This window comes from Hyperolius riggenbachi, chromosome 3, assembly GCF_040937935.1.
Source record: "Hyperolius riggenbachi isolate aHypRig1 chromosome 3, aHypRig1.pri, whole genome shotgun sequence".
NCBI lineage: Eukaryota > Metazoa > Chordata > Amphibia > Anura > Hyperoliidae > Hyperolius > Hyperolius riggenbachi.
The window spans coordinates 436,487,378-436,506,562 of NC_090648.1; the positions used below are offsets into that span (position 1 = coordinate 436,487,378).

At 45.3% G+C, this 19,185-nt stretch overlaps 1 protein-coding gene across 6 annotated transcripts in view; it reads right to left on the reverse strand.

Moving 5' to 3' along the window:
* SLC6A12 (solute carrier family 6 member 12) overlaps positions 1-19,185 on the reverse strand; it is a 176,452-nt gene that overhangs the window by 90,316 nt on the left and 66,951 nt on the right. Inside the window, exon 2 of one of the 6 annotated variants that reach the window (XM_068277670.1) lies at positions 232-368. The exons of 4 other annotated variants lie outside the window; for them this stretch is intronic. Coding sequence is in view for 1 of the 2 variants with exons in the window: in XM_068277669.1 (XP_068133770.1) it covers positions 6,220-6,221 (2 nt within the window). In the remaining variant the exon portion in view is untranslated. Of the gene's footprint in view, positions 1-231; positions 369-6,219; positions 6,241-19,185 lie in introns of those variants that run through there. One more of the 6 variants, XM_068277669.1, reaches the window with a different exon arrangement.

The following is a 19,185-nucleotide window of genomic DNA, read 5'->3' on the forward strand; positions in this document are numbered from 1 at the left end:
CTGCATATTTATTCCTGGGGAAAAAAATCTCAGAAGGAAGATTCACTGATTGAGCAGCAATGATTGTCATACTGTTTGCATTATAAATGCATTAGAAGTTATGAAACCAGGAGGTTAGTTCGGTTCTCCCTGACAACAAATTGTACTTTCACTCTAAGTAAACTTCATCCAAACACACTGATGTTCCTCCCTTGCAGATTAAAAAACAGATGACCCTTAACCCTTACTTACCTGAGAGAACGGAGTCTGCTGACAGGACAAAATGACAGTTCCAGGAGTCAGAGGACAAGATGTGTGTGAAGATCTGTTACATTGACACAGGACCCAATGCTGTTTCCACTTCCACAGCCTGAGAATCCCTGGATGGACTATTAAACAGAGGAGGGGGGCGGGGGGAGGAGGAGGTAGTCAGCACATGGAATAAAGAGGTTGTGAAGTGCTGGTTACAACACAATATGGATGAGATCCAGACTGGGTTAGCGATACATTAGGGGATACACTCGCCGCTTGTTCGAAAGACCCTCTTCTACCAAACTGCATACCGATACTAATACGTGTTACGCAAACAAGCTTAGAAACAGTGTGCCAAGAGGGTCAATATCCAAAATAAATGTTTTTAAAAAAATAAAAACAAAAAAAGAATGCACGGTAGTGCGCAAATATGTTGGGACAAATACATTTCTTTTCACTTTTTCCTTTTATTTTTTTTCTTCCTTAAAAAATACCATGAAAATCACTCTCAAAGTGAGGAAGTTACTGATTAAATGCAAAAAAAAGTAATAGCCGGACAGAATTTACAGATATGATCATGGCAATAAAAACATGCAGACAAGCCAACATTTTTGTACATGGAATCTGTATTTAAAAAGGAGTTCCCTTATGTGCAAGGTAAGGCCCCCATTAACATTTCCATTGGATTCTCCCAGCCCCCTAAGCAGATCATCCTGAATGCAGGCCAAGCAATAGAGGGCCTGTCATGGAGTCACATTAACCCATACCTAAGAAAGAGGGACACTTAAGCCACACCCCTGCTACACCCCTAACCACACCCCAGACACACCCCTAGTCATGCATACCATAAAGATGTCATGAGAAAAATATGTTGTTTTAGAATTCAAATCACACTGGTCCTTTCTATCCTGGTTCTGTTTCCTTCATATTAATATTTGAAAATAAGAAATATATCAATTTGAAGGATGGGAATAAAGTTTAGAGTCAATAAAACACACTTTTTTCAGTAGAAAAATACATATATTAAAATACATAAGTACATCAGTCCTGAAAGAGGGACAAATGAGGAAGAAAGAGGGACAGGGTTCCCAAAGAGGGACTTTCCCTCCAAAAGAAGAACAGTTGGGTTGAATTAACCTCCTGCAGGTGAAACTGCCAGCCATTACATTTTCCTAGGGGTGCAGTTAGGTTTTTGTGACCACAAGCAGCACATAATTTGTGGCTCCCAGTCAGAGGCCCTTTCTCCCATAATAATAGGTAGCCAATGGGCGTACGTTAAAAAGGGGCGATGGGAAAAAAGGGCGCCGGGTTTTTAACGATAAACATGGATTACGTTTAAAAATGTATTTCGTTTAAAAGTAATGGTTTTAAACGTTATAAATCATTAAATAATGTGTATTAAATCGGCAATTGTAAAAACGTTAATCTTCCGTTTAAATAATGAAACGCATAATAACGTTTAAAAAAAAAATTACTAAGTAACCCTCCCTGTACCTACCCCTAACCCCTAGACCCCCCTGTTGATGCCTAAACCTAAGACCCCCCCTGTTGGTGCCTAAGTAACCCTCCCTGTACCTACCCCTAACCCCTAGACCCCCCTGTTAGTGCCTAAACCTAAGACCCCCCTGTTGGTGCCTAAACCTAAGACCCCCCTGTTAGTGCCTAAACCTAAGACCCCCCTGTTGGTGCCTAAACCTAAGACCCCCCTGTTGGTGCCTAAACCTAAGACCCCCTGTTGGTGCCTAAACCTAAGACCCCCCTGTTAGTGCCTAAACCTAAGACCCCCCTGTTGGTGCCTAAACCTAAGACCCCCCTGTTGGTGCCTAAACCTAAGACCTCCCTGTTGGTGCCTAAACCTAAGACCCCCCTGTTGGTGCCTAAACCTAAGACCCCCCTGTAATTGTTTCCGTTTAAAAATAATGTAAAAAAAAAAAAAAAAAAAAAAAAAAAAAAAGTAATGTTTTTCGTTTAAAAATAATGTTTGGGAAAAATATTGTACTGGTTTTCGTTTAAAAATAATATTTAAACATGTATAAATCATTAAATAATGTGTAATCATGAGAAACAGTAATAAAACATTAAGTCTCCGGGCGCCGCTTTTAAAACGTTAGTTTTCTCCGGCGCCCTTTTTTCCTACCGGGCGCCCATTAAACGGTATTTATTATAGAAGTGAATGGCGGCGCCCGATTTGTCCACTAGCCTCAGGCGCCCGAATTTACTGTTTCCAGCCAATGGAGCCATCCCCAGTATAAGCAGCCACCTCTAGTTTTGGTAGCCAAGATGTCCCCCCAGTATAGATCGCCACCCCCAGTATAGAGACCCAAAGGTTCCTCTCCCCCTTACCTGTATAGAGCATTGGTGTCAGTGGGGATATTTAGCTCCTTATGGGCTCTGAAAATCCGAAGAATATAGGTACATTTACAGATTTTTCTACTATTAAAGTGGAAAAAACCTAATATAGTACTACAGCTAAACCTAACACACTGAACCCTCTGACTACCGATAACTAAACTTAACTACCCACTCCCCCCGGACTACTTACCCCATGCCTAATCATTTTGCTAGGTTATCTTTTTACCCTGGGCACCAACAAATGGCACATGTCCAGCGTTTTGTTCGCAGTATGCCAAATGGGCATGGTCATGATGGCTTATGGGCAGAGGCAAAAGTACATGAACCTGAAAAGTCAGTGGGTCTGTCCAGCAAAACTTTGGAGGGTGCCCCCCTCTCCTTGCATAAAAAATAAGGCTTAAATTACCATACAAACAGCCACATGAGATGACAAAACAGACATTTTCCACAACAAGCACTTCTTAGATTATAATTAAGCAGGCAAATCCCCACACAGCAAGTAGGCAAAATGTTCCCCCAAAGTAAATGCTAATCAACAAAATTAGGGAGCATTTGTTCCCCAAACACAATTAGGAAAAGTCCCCCTTAAGCAGGTAATTATGCAGCATTCCTCCCAGAAAAAAAAACATACCGTAATTAGAATTTCCTCCAAATCATAATTTCGGTAGGTAGAAATCCCCTAAAATCACAATTAGACAATGTTGCCATCAGTCTGGTCTACACTGAAGATGTGAGGAGGAGGTACATCACCCGAGATTATAGACAGACTCAGCATTGAGGTGATTGCTCCACTGCCGTCTTCCAGCCCATACAGTACATACCAGATCCTGAGTGATTTAGTCCCAGGATCAGGGAACCACTGCTAACATAGGGGGGGCCACCACTGGATCCCAAACAAGACCTGACTCATCAAACCAGGCCACCTTTTTCCACAGCTCCATGATCAAGTCGTGATGGTGAGAATACCATTGTAGGCCTATATACAACAAGGCCCCTATCTCTCATTGCCAAGTTTTTCAGAAATGTATGCTACAGTAGCTCTTTTGTGGGACCAGATGAGCTAGCCTTCGCTACCCACATGCATCAGTAAGCATTGAAGGTTTATAACCCTGGCACTGATTTACCAAGTATCTTTTATTGGACCACTTTTGGTAAGTGCTAAATACTCCCTACCAAGTACACAAGATCTGGTGTTTTGAAGATGTTCTGCCATCTAGCCATCACAACTTAGCACTTTATGAAGTTGTGACAGGAAACAGATTACATACAGTGGGGCTGACTTTAGGCTTTAGGCATAGGCAAACCAGGCATATGCCTGGGGTGACCACTGTAGGAGGAGGCACAACAGAGCTAGCCTTCACACACTGGAATTCTGATAGCCAACTGTTAGTTCCATTAAAGTGTAGCAGCCGCTGGAGAGATACATAAAGGGTGCACTTCTCAATATTCAAACCTGTAAAGACCCAGGCTGCACATAAGCAATATCATGTTTATGAAGTGAATACACACACCTCAAAACTGTTATTGGACGGGTTTGTTTTATGGGTAATATGGGTTCAGTGAATTTAAATGAGATGTATATTGCCTGGTAATAATTTATGTATGCAAATTTATTTTGGAAAACAACATTTTCTATGTAAACTTCTTATTAGTGCCCACAAAACTAATTGTTGGTTATGATCTTCCTGTTCACGAGATTGGGGTAGGGAGAGAAAATTTGTCTTGCCTGGGGCGCCAAAATGGCCAGAAACAGCCTTGACATACAGAAATCCACTTTAAAGAGGATCTGTAAGAAAAAAAAGTGCCCCGATGGGGTACTTACCTTAAGAGGGGGAAGCCCCTGGATCCTCGTGAGGCTTCCCCCATCCTCCTCCGTTTCTCCATTCCAGCGTTGTCACCCATTGAAGGTTACTGCACAGGCATGCGGTTTCTGCGCCTGTGCAGTAGAGCGTATCTGATCGGGCTCAACTATTTCTGCCGGAGCCTGAAGGATAACCGCTACTGCGCCTGCATGAGGCTCGCACAGGAGTGTTATGATCCTGGAGCCCAGCACCGCCGACTTTCGGAGGCTGACAGAGCTGGAACGGAGGAACCAATGAGGGGGGGAGAAGCCTCATTAGGATCCAGAGTCTCCCCCCTCTTGAGGTAAGTACCCCATCAGGGCACTTTTTTTTCGTACAGATCCTCTCTTTAACTCAATACAGAGAGTTGCATAGTTATGATTGAAAAATACATACATGATCTATCAAGTTCTGTCTCACAAACCATTTCCCTGAATAGATAAAGGCATCGTCATTCTACATCTAGCAGTCATAACCGTGGATGTTCTTCAAAGTTAAGAAAGCATCCAATTCCAAACCCTTAAAATGCAAGTATCGAACTTGCAATAACTACTCTGTAACTATACTATATTGTAAGGCATTCCACATGCCAACCACTTTTACTATGAGGACCACCTTTCTACACAGGGGGTAAAATCTCTTTTCTTCATTAATAGACCATGTCCTCTAGTCCCTTGTACAGACATTAGGATAACAAGCTCTGCCCTCCAGCACTTGTGCTCTTCTCCCCAGATATAATTAAACATTTTGATCCCTGTCATTAGCCCTGTCTCTCTGAACCCCCCCCCCCCCCCCATCCTTTCCCAACACACCTACACAAACACCATCCCTGAGCAGCAACAGCACAACGTCATACAGGGTTGTTCATGAAAGATAGGCCCGTCTGCCTGCCATGAGCGTGTATATAGGCAGACATATGGGTAACGCTCCCATACGGTAGTAAATGTAAATGACACAGGCTAAAGCAAACCCGGGGAGGACACACACAGCAATGATAGGAAGTAGCAGGGTTGCTAGGACCCTAAGACATCAAGGGCACTTTTGGGCACTCCAGCTGAAAAATGGGTGTGGCCATGCACAATAATGTGGGTGTGGTCATGGGTGGAGCCAAATTTACATGACGTTAAAAGCAGTCTAATTAGGCCTGCCCAGGAAAATGTTGGATGAAGCCCCCTCTCCATTAATACAGGAAAAAAAATAAATGCAGCATATCACATAAATAGGCAGTGTCACTTAAACATAACTAGGCACCTGACTTCTATGCTGGCTGGTCTGGCTTTCTGCTGGGTAGGCTGGCCTAATGCCACATTATCTGGCAGTCCCCATATATCACTCCCTGACCTAATGGCCCTCCTCCCATGTTCTCATGGTCTTTCCAGGAGCTCTATCATCCGATTCATTCTCAGCCACTAGGGGGAGAAGCCCGGAAGAGATGTCTGCAGAATCTGGAGACCAAGTGGCCAGAGGTGAGTACTGCCACCTGCTGTCCAACTCTGCCTTAGGGACATCGGGGCACCCCAGAATAGATCCGTGGCACATGCCACGGATCTTTGGGGCTAGCAACGCCCCTGGGAAGTACAAATTAACAATTAACAAACAAATGCAGGTTGTCTTTAGTGGACAACTATCATGAAAAAGTAGAAAAATGTCATGCTCATGTGTGCCTCTTCTATGTGACGGGGAGGAGGAAAGGAGGTGCTTGTGAGGATGAAGACAGAAGGACACAGACTAAGCTTCTCTGAGTACAGTGATAGTCAGTGACACATTGGAAAAGGATTACAATTTGTATACTTACATAAAAGGTATCTGTAAGTAGTAGCGTCCTCATTCTCAGGATCCTGGGAAGCGGTGGCAGGTGACCCCTGTCTGAATTCTTCTCTTCTTCTCCCCCTTTTATGTCCATTAATGGAAGTGACTCATGGGGCAGCAGTGGTTATGCAGGTCAGGGTTGCACATAGTCAATGCAGTCAGGTCAGGTGACACAAAGCTGCCATCCAATTGGCTTGTGTCCACTCCTGAGTCCTGACCTGAAACTCCATTAGTCCGGCAGTAGAGGCAGTAAAGAGCAACCACTGCAGGACAGCACAGTGAGGTGACAACCAGGCTCAGAATCTCACACTGCATGGCAGACAGCAGCTCCAGGGTGGCCCTGCTCCCTCCTGCGGGCACCAATGGCTATGAGCTTCTTAAAGGAACAAGTACCAGACTCTGGTCCAGTACCAGCTTTTCTACACACTTGTCCTACAGACCTCTGACAGTGTGTGTTAGAGCATGAACCGTATTTCACAAAAGCCGAGGCAGAGCTCAAAGATACCTATGCTGCTATCCAGATGTCTCTTAGCTGTATAATTATTCCTAGAGCTATATAATTCTCCTCAGTGCCTAGAATGGAGGAAAACCATCACCATCCATTCCATGAGCCCCTGTGAGCCAGGGCTCACAGCAACCGGCAGCTGCAACTCCTGGTCCAACCAAGGCCTGCTGCAACTGACACCTGCAGAGTAATGTTGAGTAGTGGGCCCACCACAAGCAGAAGTGTTTTCTTCCATATAAGTAGACAAGGATGCAGATGCTCTGCTGGTAACCTTCATGTGAGCTGGAATCTCAGTAACCAGAGCCTACAAAGCTTAGAGACAAAAAGCTAATTTGCCAAGCTATTGTTTTGACGTCTGATGTATTTATTCATTTTAATTAAACAACCTTTAAGTAATAATTTCTCCAGACTCAATAAGCCCAGTTTATCTGTCCTTTCCTAATAAGGAAGACCGTCCATCCCTCTGACCCTGTCTGTAATGTGGTGCCAGAACTGTATTCCTTATTCCAGTACGACCTTAAAAGCGTGTTAAAAAGGGGCAGTGTTATGCTAGCAGTTCTTCTCTCTCTTTTTATGCATCCCAAAATATTATTTGCCTTAGCTGCTGCTGCTTGGCATTGAGTATGATTATTTAACTTATTGTCAACCAGTACTCGTAAGTCTCTTTGATGTCTCTATCAGTATCCCATATATTTAGTATGATGCTAGACCAAGAATGGGCAAATTTGGCCCTCCAGCTGTTAAGGAGCTACAAGTCCCATACAACATTTGCCTTTATGAGTTATGACTGTGGCTGTAAGACTCCTGCAATGCATTGTGGGACTTGTAGTTCCTTAACAGCTGGAGGGCCAAGTTTGCCCATGCCTGTGCTAGACCATTGTTATGACCAAGACCAAGATGACCAAGTTTCAATATTGAATTTCATCCGACATTTTCTTGCCCATATAGCCATCCTGTCCAGATTATTCTGCAATATGTCACTATCTTCCTGCGTGTCGATACTTCTGCAAATCTTTTTATTATCTGAAAACAAAGCAACCCCTGTGGGACCCACTACCAACAGGCATCCATTTTGAATATGATCCATTGTTCACAACTCTTTGCCTTATTTTTCTTAGTCAATAACTTATCCATGTACACAGATTCTTCCCAAGTCATTGCATCCTCAACTTCTGCACCAGACTGTTGTTGGGAACAGTATCAAAAGCCTCTGCAAAGGTCAAGTATTTTAAATATTCAGTTTTCCCAATATCTACATTAGCATTCACCACCTCATAAAAGCTGAGCATGGCGATCAAACACAATCTGATATTAATAAACCAATGTTGATGCTGAGAAATTAGATTATTCTCTGCTATGAAGTCTTGTATAGGATACTTTAAAAAAAATCCCTCAAGGTGGCACACAACTGATGTTATGCTAACAGGTCTATAATTTCCCAGACTTTTTTTGTCCTTCTTAAAGGGACCCTGAGCAATGCCTGAAATAAAAAGAGTACACTTACCTGGGGCTTCTTCCAGCTCACCGAAGGCGGCGAGGTCCCCCGGCCTCCTCCTGGCTCCTGGCGAAGCGGCCAGCATGATTACGCCATGCATCATTAACCAGGAAGAGCCGGCCCGACACCCGACCCGGGTGACGCCGGTAACAGGGGCCGGCGGAGCACAAGGAGAGGAGCCAGGAGGACGCCGGGGGACCTCGCCGCCTACAGTGAGCTGGAAGAAGCCCCAGGTAAGTGTACTCTTTTTTTATTTCAGGCACTGCTCGGGGTCCCTTTAAATAATGGAAAAACGCGGGGAATGTACACCAGTCCATGCTGACAACCTTTGTGGAGTCACAGAAGAAAAACTGGGAACATTATCTGCCTCATCTGCTGTTTGCTTACAGAGTCTATCTTAAGCTCTTAACCTTTAAACTCCTATATGATAGAAAAAATTACTTTTGGACCTTGGAAAGCTAAGGGCAACAGTACTGAATTCTTGGTGTTTATTTACATCCTGATGTTCTGAGACAGAATGGAGTCTCTACCTTAAATGATAAAAGAAAACACGCCCAGCTGAACTAAAAACTATGCCACAGTGACAGAGAAAGATTGTGTGATGTGAGTCAACAGTTGTATGTGCTGCTCTGTATAATGCAGAACCAGCTGCAGGAAGCCAAAATATTACAAAAAGGTTTGCTGAATAGAGTGGGAGAAAGCCAACCAGGCAAATCCCCAGGCCCAGATGGCCTTAAAAAGAAATATATTACATATTATGACACCTTTAAATCCATTTTAATGCCACATTTTTGTTCCTTTGTTGATGGCCTCTTAGAAAGAGATAAGATTACCTTACAGGGGTAAAAGACCCTGCCTCATGCCAAAACTATTGACCAATATCCTAGTTGAATTTAGACTTGAAACTGTTTGAGAAAGTGATGGCAAACAGGATGAAAAAGTGGCTCCCACAAATAACGAAGGTGAAACAGACAGATTTTGTAAAGGGCAGAGAAGCCAGGAATAATTCTGTCCGAGTGGCAAATTTGAGCCACGGTGGAAAAAGCACTGTTGGCAATACTTTCAACTGACACAGAAAAAGACATGGACAGGGTGAGCTGGCAACCTGGAAGGCTTTGGTTTGGGCCCCAATATGAAAGCCTGGATTAAATGACTTTATGCATGTACAACAGGCAACAGCTATGGTAGAATCAACAGGGGCTTAATCTGACACCTTTTCTCTGTCAAGAAGCACGAGGTAGAGTTGTCTCCTGTCCCCACCCTTACTTGTTTTGGTCTTAAGGTGTCAATTTACGATTCAATTTCCCACGTAATCGATCGTCCGGTCTGATAGTTGAGATTGATCGGAAATTATTGTTCGGGCCCAGGAACAAAGGAGAAAATTACAACCAATTCAATAAGTCTAAAAAAAATTGTTCGGGAATTCGTATCGACTGAACTAACATACGTTGTTGATTGGCGCCATTAGCAGTACGCAACTAGATCGATCATACGGTTGCATAGCCAAACGTGTGTGTGTGGGGGGGGGGGATTACAGCTGCCCAGAATCCCCACTCAGACCAGGGCAAGTGCAGTGTTAGAGGACAGGCACAAGTTGAGACACCAGTATATCTGCAGGCAGGGGCGCCTCTAGCCATGTTGTCACTCCAGGCGAGAAAATCTGTAGCGCCCCCCCACCCCATGGCGCCCTTCCATGAAAATAATCGTAATGCGGCAACGTTTCAGCAGGAAATAATCATAATGCGCAGGGCCGGATTTAACATAAGGCACTGTAGGCACGTGCCTACAGGCTCCTGACGACGGAGGGGCGACTCACTCCCCTCCCCTAGCGCCTCTCTCATTCCCTATGCTGAGTCCTCTGAGAGTTTAGTCACATGGATCTCTGCAGTCCACTGAAAAGACCACGCTTTAGTCAGGGCACCACTAACTACTTAATACTGAGGGTACCTCTGGCTACCTAATGCTAAGGGACACCTGTAGCTACCTATGACAGTTAAGGGAGAAGTGGCAGCTGAGACAGCCAGCACACTTGTTGTGCAGTTTGGTGAGTATTTGTGGGTTCCTGAAGAGCGAAGTCTAGGATGCCAGGACATCTGTGCCTATAGGTTCCTGTGATGTAAATCCGGGCCTGATAATGCAGCTGCCTTTCATCAGAAAATTCGCAATGCGGGCAGTGTTTCACCAGAAAATACACGTAATGTAAGGCTGCAGAAGTGAGATTACGGTCTGTGGGCCAGTGAACTGACTATTTGACGCCGCAAGCCTGTTCACCACCTGGGGACACAACATCTGGCAGGGGGTGATCACGGTCCCCCCTTCACAGCACTCATGCCCGCCTGGTCAGCCTGGCACCCTCTACAATGGGTCAGAAGGAGGCACAAAGGGGGACAGAAGGAGTCACAGGGGGACTAAAAGAGCCACATGGGGACAGAGGAAGGCGCAGGGGACAGAGGTGGCACTTGGGGACTGAAGAGGCACATGGAGACCGAAGGAGGCACAAAGGGATACAGAAGGAGGCACAGGAGGACAGGAGGAGGCAGAGTGGGACTAAAGGAGGAACAGGGGTCAGAGGTAGCACAAGGGGACAAATAAAGGCAAAGGGGACATAAAGAGGCACAGAAGAAGGCACAAAGGGCACAGAAGGAGGAAAGAAGGATGCACAAGGCACAGAGGTGTCGGCTGCCTGCAACTTACACCAAGTAGATTCAGCAGAAGCAAGTAATAGAACAGCCACAGGGGTGTGGCTTAATATTGGGTGGGGCTTTATTTGGGGGCGGGGCTTAATTCTGCAACATGGCGCCCCCCCAGGACCAATGGCACTCCAGGCAATGGCCTGTACTGCCTATGCCTAGAGGCGCCCCTGTCTGCAGGTATCCTGCAGCTCACAGCATTGCCCCCTTTCTTACCCTGCTACAGTTGACTTTGGATGGAGCAGCAGTGTGTCTACAGGGCATGGGGTAGCAGTGTGTGTACAAAGCATGGAGGAGCAGCGTGTGTACAGAGCATGGAGCAGCAGCGTGTGTACAGAGCATGGAGCAGCAGTGTGTGTACAGAGCATGGATCAGCAGTGTGTGTACAGAGCATGGAGCAGCAGCGTGTGTACAGAGCATGGAGCAGCAGCGTGTGTATGGAGCATGAAGCAGCAGTGTGTGTACAGAGCATGGAGCAGCAGCGTGTGTACAGAGCATGGAGCAGCAGCGTGTGTACAGAGCATGGAGCAGCAGCGTGTGTACAGAGCATGGAGCAGCAGCGTGTGTATGGAGCATGGAGCAGCTCTGGGGAACTTGACAGTGTCAGGTATGAGTACAGCCCTGTGCCCTGCTGTGTAAATGCTTCACTTTCCCCTTCATTAGCAATGTCGGCTGTCCTCATTATTATCTGTATCCAAACTGCTCCTGATTGATCCCATTGTCAATCGGGAGCAGATCGGACATTTAGGAATAACTGTCAGATTCTGTCGGTCGGACGGGAAATTGCATTATGTATCCAGCATGATGTCCTACCATATTATTATACTGTGTTGTGCGTGGCTGAGGGAGATCTTTCAGGAATCCCCCGTTTGAAAATCCTGGGTTTGCCCCGGGTTTACCATTCAGTAGACTGTACAGTTGACGGGCACCTGTAGAGCCCCTGGGGTATATTCACTAAATCGCAGTAATACTGCCGTGCACAGACAGCACACAGGAATATTACCCCTATTTCCAGACACAAATACCAAGAGTTACGATATTAGAGCAACTCGGGTAGCATGACTATTGCTACGGTCACGCGCATTACTAACAAACATCGCCATTAGTAACGAGTGTTACCATAGCAACGTTCATGCAACATGAGTACTGCAATTCGCGCTAATAGCGTAAATTGCGGTACTTGCAGTTGGAAATAAAGGTAATACTGCCATGAATGTTAACCTGAATTTTTTGCGTGTTAACGATTGCGTTCGTGCGATAAATTTGCGTTATCGTGTGAACGTTAACACACGAAACATTAACGCTAACGTTAACGTGCAACTTTTTTCGCGCGATAACCTTTTTTGCACAAAACCCATTTTTTCACACTAAAACGCTCGAAGAGCCGTGCTAACAGCCGTGCAAACAGTTAGCACCGTTTTGTGAATCAAGCCCAATGAACATTAACTTACCTCAATCACACACAAGTTTCCTTTTGTGGTACAAACTAAGTAGACAGCAGTAGAGTGTTGTACCGTGTTAGCCATCAGTAAAAGCAAGAAATGTTAAATCAGGATTCAATACTGATTCAAAACTTCTTGCTGGTTATTATTATTATTTAGAATTTATATAGCCCCGACATCTTCTGCAGTGCTGTACAGAGTATATTGTCTTTACATTTTAACTGTCCCTCAGAGGAACTCACAATCTAATTCCTACCATAGTCATATGTATGCATCATGTAGTGTATGTAATTATGTATCGTGGTCTAGGGACAATTTTAGTGGGAAGCCAATTAACTTATCTGTATGTTTTTGAAATGTGGGAGGAAACTGGAGTGCCAGGAGGAAACCGACACAGACACAGGGAGAACATACAAACTCTGTGCAGATAGTGCCCTGGCTGGTATTCATACCAGGGACCCAGTGCTGCAAGCGAGAGTACTAAGTGATTCAGACTAAGACAGTGAAGTATCTTAGTGTCTGTCTACTAGAGATGGCTCGAATCTCTGATTCTAGGTTCGCGAACATCGAACGCGAACCGCAATACACTTCAATGGGCAGGCGAACTTTCGAAACTACAAACACTAATTCTGGCCACAAAAGTGATGGAAAAGATGTTTCAAGGGGGTCTAACACCTGGAGGGCGGCATGGCGGAGTGGGATACACGCCTAAAGTCCCGGGGAAAATTATGGATTTGACGCACAGCAGGGTTTTGGGTCTATGAAGGTTTGACAAAGGACTGTGGAAGTCCGAAACGCCTGTGCGTCATCTGGTGTGACCCATGCTTTTTATCATGTTTTAAAATTCATCTTTAAATAAAAGTGATTTATCTGATAGTGCAGCAGGGTTTTAAGGGCAGAAATCACATTGCATTGGTAAATTGGAGTCATAAAGTGCTTTAAAACATCTTACATAGTTATTTTGGCTGAAAAAAGACATACGTCCATTGAGTTCAACCAGTACAAAGTACATCAACCAGTACAAAGTACATCTTGCGTGTGTATACATCAATCAGGGAGTGTAATTGGTGTACTGCTTCACACTGACAGACCAAACTCACTGTGTAACACACCGCAAACAGCTGTCTGTGTAGTGATGGCCGTGCTGCACTGGTGCGCACCATGGCGAGAGTGCAGGCGATGGCGGTTTTCAAGCCCATATGGTCAGGCTGAGGTAGCTCAATGACAGAACAGCAGTGACCAGCTGATCGAATTTGGTCTGTCCACAATGAAGCAACAACCTTATTATCTTGGGTCAGGTGTGTCCCCCCTGAGACATTCATATAGCCGGTCATTGCTTCATTGTGATACGCAAGCCCCTTCACCGCGGCACGGTAACGATCACAAAGGGGAATTGGCACATGTACATGCCTTTTGTTTTGTTGTTGCAACCGCAGTGCAGCCAGAAAAATTAGGCAGGCATGTACACGCATCAGAAAAATTATTATAGCGGCCGCTGCTAGCAGCGGCCTTAAAAATTCAGGAATCCACATGGAGTCCTGGATCCTGTTGGTGGTGGTGGAGAAGGAAGTCACACTGCTTGCAGGCAGAGATGCTGTGTGTGGGGACTGACTTAGTCTTCGGGCAGGAAAAGAAGGATGGCTGGGTCTCCACCTGGATTTAAGCAAATTGCAGTATTTATTGTACCATAGCACAAAACGAACACACAACGTTTCGCCTTGCAGCCTTTATCAAGTGTTACCAAGTGTTAGTCTTCGGGCAGGCCTGACCGTGCTTGCAGACCAGGCATCCGTGGTCAGATGGATCCTTAACCCAACGCTGTGTGCCAGGGATGACAACACTTGCCTTTCAACATCACGGTACAGTTTGGGTATCGCCTTTTTTGAGAAATAATTGCGGCCTGGTATCTTCCACTGCAGTGTGTGGCTTTGATTTTGTGGGCTGCTTTTCCTCAGGTGGTCATCCTATTGCAGTTTGTGCTTTTTCATCATGTGCCTTCGTAAGGCAGTTGTCGCAACACGGGTCTTGGTCTTTCCACGGCTCAATATTCAGTGGTAGAGAGTACAGATGGCATCGCTGTCATCTGAGGCAGACACACACAAAAATTTCCACACCGCTGAGCCCTGGGATGATGGCACTTTGGTGATGGCTGCTGGCTGAGTGTTAAGTGGGGTGCCAGAATCAGATCAGAAGCAGGAAGATATGTCACGGTTCTGTGCAGAAGCTGAGGAAGATGAGGTGTTCTGTGTTAAATAGTCAACTACGTCCTGACAATATTGGGGGTTGATGGCACGTGCCTTCTTCTGAACACTGTACTTTGTTCGAGGGCCGCACGAAATCACGACAGCACGACCTCGAACAGACCTGCCGGGTAGCCTGCCTCTAGCTCTGCCTCTGCCTGTTTTTTTTTCCATATGGGGGGGGGGGGGGGGGAGATGAAGTGAAAGGATTGCACTGACTGCTGGTATATAACGTGCTGTCACACAGATTCAGTGAAAGGTATGCAGTGACTGCTGGTAGAACAATGTGCAGTCACACAGGTGCAGTGAAAGGTATTCAGTGACTGCTGGTAGAAGAATGTGCAATCACACAGGTGCAGTGAAAATGGATGCACTGACTGCTGGTATATAAAACAGTGTGCGATCACACAGATGCAGTGAAAGGTATGCAGTGACCGCTGGTATCACAATGTGCAGTCACACAGGTGCAGTAAAAGGTATGCAGTGATTGCTGGTATAACAATGTTCAGTCACACAGGTGCAGTGAAAGGTATGCAGTGACTGATATTATAATACAATGTGCAGCAGTCACACAGGTGCAGTGAAAATGTAGGCACTGAATGTGCTGGGCCTGGCACAGTATAGCAATTAGCAAGGGCCAGCTGCGACAGATAGGGCTGTATATGTAGTTTCAGTGGGCCACAAAAAAAAACCACATCACAAGAACATTAGCTCTCAAAAGAGCTGTTTTGGGGTGCTTTTCAGGAATAAATATCAGCAAGGAGCCAGCTAACAGACCTCCTAACTATCGCTTTCCCTATATCTCCAATGTCTCTTCCTTCTCTTACTAATACAGCAGCTTACAGAGTGAGAAAATGGGCAACGCTGCTGCCTTATATGGGGGAAGGGGGGGGGCTCCAGGAGGGAATGCAGCCTGATTGTCTGCCATGTGTCTTCTGACTGTGATGTAGAGGGTCAAAGTTTGCCCAATGATGTAGTATAGGGGGCGGGTCAAAGTTCTCGTTTTGACGCGAACCCGAACCAGCATTGTTTGCGCAAAAAAGTACGCTTGCGAACCGTTCGGACCATCTCTACTGTCTACCTTCGCACTTAGATAAAGGAGAGACACCGAGATCACGATATAGTGTAGTATGTACTGGAATTGGGGAAATGAAAGGGAAAGTATAAATGTTATACTCACAAATATGGGTTACCATCCAGGTAACCACTGTATAAGCAGGTGGGGAGTATTAGATCTTTCCCCACTCAGGAATAAGAAGTCGCTCTCTGTAGATTGGAAGGAAGGGACCATATCCCCTCTATCAGGGGTGGACACGTTAATTGTGCACTTATCTGGAGTATGTAAATAAATTGTTTTTGTTGAAAAAAATCAACAGCATCTTTTTTTACTCTTCTGGTCCTCTGTACAACTTCTCAACTACCTTTGCAGTTGTATTATATTAATTTCCCTACTTTGGTAGAAATGCCATAGAAGCTAACAGAATCCTGGGCTAGGATAACAATTACCTGGTTTGGGAGGATTTGTCTGATAAAAATGAGCCTTTTGCCCAAGCCGCTATTCCACATGCGTATGCTGCCTATTAGAGTCCCTAATATATGTATATATTTTTAAGATAAAGTCTTTGCTGATCTCATTTATTTGGGGAAATATGAGTCTAAAACTGGCACCTAACTTTTATTAAGATCTGAGGCTAAGGCTTCCCAGATGTACAGACATCCTACAAAGCAGCGCTTATGGAAAATATGGTGAACCGTGCAACTGGTCTCATTGATAAGACAATGATTTTAGATGATTTTGTATGAGCTTAGGCATTAATATGCAGTTTTCTGTGTGGTTTTTCACGTTTTTTCATGTGTTTTTTATATATTATATATTACTATTTTTTATATTATATTTTATACCTCATGTTTTTTTTAGGATATTTTTATGATAAGTTTGAAAACTGACTGTATCCGTGCGCTGTGTTTCTTTATAATTTTAAAGGCATTATCACTGTTCTGAGGAAGCGGTTTTGACCGTGAAACGCGTTGTCTTGTACAAAATAAATAGAATTTCTAAAGCAAAAAAATCGCGTTTGTATATTTCCCGAAAGGGGACATCTAGAAGGTAGGATCACACCATTTTCTTATTGAATGCAGAATCTACCATATAGAGTGAATATACTATTACGTTCTACCGGGCGCCCCCCTACCTTTTCCACAAAATTACCCAAACCCCTAGTATTAGGGGAAGATCCAGATTGGAAACTCTCCGATACATCGTTTTGGAGCAGCAACCAAGAACAAAAGCCGAGTGGTACTGCCTCACCTAGCAACCCACTCTTGTGAGTATAAAATTTACTGTACTTACTAAATATTCCCGTACCAACTAACGTATTGCGCCAGATTGGGCTCCCGGACCCCCTGTGCTTTCTCTTCCACTACCTCTACAAGAAAGGAAGAGAATCGTTCCAAGTATGAACAGTGGTGTAGCAATAAGGGTTGTAGAGGTCTCGACTGTCCCGGGGCCCTCGATCCAGAGGGGCCCCGTAGGGCCCTCTCTCAACTGCAGTATTAGCTTTTTATTTGTACTGTGCTTGTAATCATCACTTCTATAAATGCTTTGAATGATAATAATCATTAACAATCTGTTCCCCATCCCCTTCTGGCACCTCTGACACTGTGGTTGTCCTTTGCAGGTTCTGGCACGCCATATCAATTGTTATGTATAGAGTGCTTGGGAGGCCCCATGTAAAACTTGCTCTGGGGCCCATAGCTCCTTAGCTACACCACTGGGTATGAAATTAGTCAGGTCTCACCTTTAACGCCATTACGGGGTTTTCCTTTACTCACCACGAAAAAGGATTACCCCAGAGTTCCAACCACTGACAGTCGTAGCACCAGGGAGTCAACCAGCTTACACCCGGATTCCACAGGGGTGTACTGTCAAAAGCAAAGAGTAGAAAAAGCTGGGTCTGCACCTACATTTGACAAAGGCCTGTGTGCCGAAACGTTGTGCTTTCTGTGGCTATGTTGCCACTAATAAATGAAGCTAATATTACAAAATCCAGGTGGAGACCCAGCTTTTTTAATCTTTTCTTTTTTCCTTTGCTCACTTCAGGACTAGAAGAAGTATATTTTTGTACAGTGCATGGGAAAATGGTAATGGCCTATTTGTTATAAAAAGGCAACTTACTTCCCTTCAAAAGATGAAGTCTGATTAGGGGTAGTTCCCTCTGGATACATGGAGATACAGACAACTCTTTCATTTCAGGTCTGTTAATAAATCTCAGACTCATCAGGAGGATCTAAATAAGTTTGAAAGGTTCTTTGTGTCTGAAAATACAAGGCATCTGGTATCTACTATACATAAGCTTTACATTGTAAGTCCAGGAGAAAATATTCCTTATTATCAGGGGCGTAGCAATAGGGGTTGCAGCGGTAGCGACCGCATCGGGGCCCTTGGGCCAGAGGGGCCCCAAAGGGCCTTCCCTCAAATGCAGTATTAGCTCTCTATTGGTCCTGTGCTCATAATAATCACTTCTATAGATACTTTGAATAGTGGTAATCATTAACACACTGTTCCCCATCCCCTTCTTGCACCTCTGACACTGTAGTTGCCATTGGCAGGTTTTGTGCGTCGTATCAATTGTTATGTATAGAGTGCTTGGGGGGCCCCAATGTAAAACTTGCATCGGGGCCCACAGTTCCAAAGCTACGCCACTGCTTATTATATTAAAGATGAGAAAATGAGATTGGAGGGGCTATTCTCCCAGATCAGATGGAAACAATTGCTAAAGGAATTTTAAGTTGTATTCCATATGATAATAGAACTCCTGTAGCTAAAATGTTCCCTAGTGTGGAAGATATGTGTTGAAGGAGATGTGGAAGTAGGGGGAATCCACTTCATGGGATGTGGTTTGTCCCAAGAGAGAGCCTTTTGCCTTGCAGTAGTTGAAACGATCCAAAAAATCTGCTCTGTAGTTTTGGAGCTTAACCACTTGATGACCCACCCTTTACCCCCCCTTAAAGACCAGCGTGGTTATTAGTGATCTGTGCTGGGTGGGCTCTACAGCCCCCAGCACAGATCAGGGTGCAGGCAGAGAGATCAGATTGCCCCCCTTTTTTCCCCCCTATGGGGATGATGTGCAGGGGGGGTCTGATCTCTTCTGCCTGCGTGTGGCTGGCGGGGGGGCACCTCAAAGCCCCCCTCCGCGGCGAAATTCCCCCTCCCTCTCCTACCTGTCCCCTCCCCGGTGATCCGGGCTGCACAGGGACGCTATCCGTCCTGTGCAGCCAGTGACAGGACGTCCCCTGTCACATGGCGGCGATCCCCGGCCGCTGATTGGCCGGGGATCGCCGATCTGCCTTACGGCGCTGCTGCGCAGCAGCGCCATACAAATGTAAACAAAGCGGATTATTTCCGCTGGTGTTTACATTTAGCCTGCGAGCCGCCATCGGCGGCCCGCAGGCTATTCACGGAGCCCCCCCGCCGTGATTTGACAGGAAGCAGCCGCTCGCGCGAGCGGCTGCTTCCTGATTAATCAGCCTGCAGCTGGCGACGCAGTAACTGCGTCGCTGGTCCTGCAGCTGGCCACTTT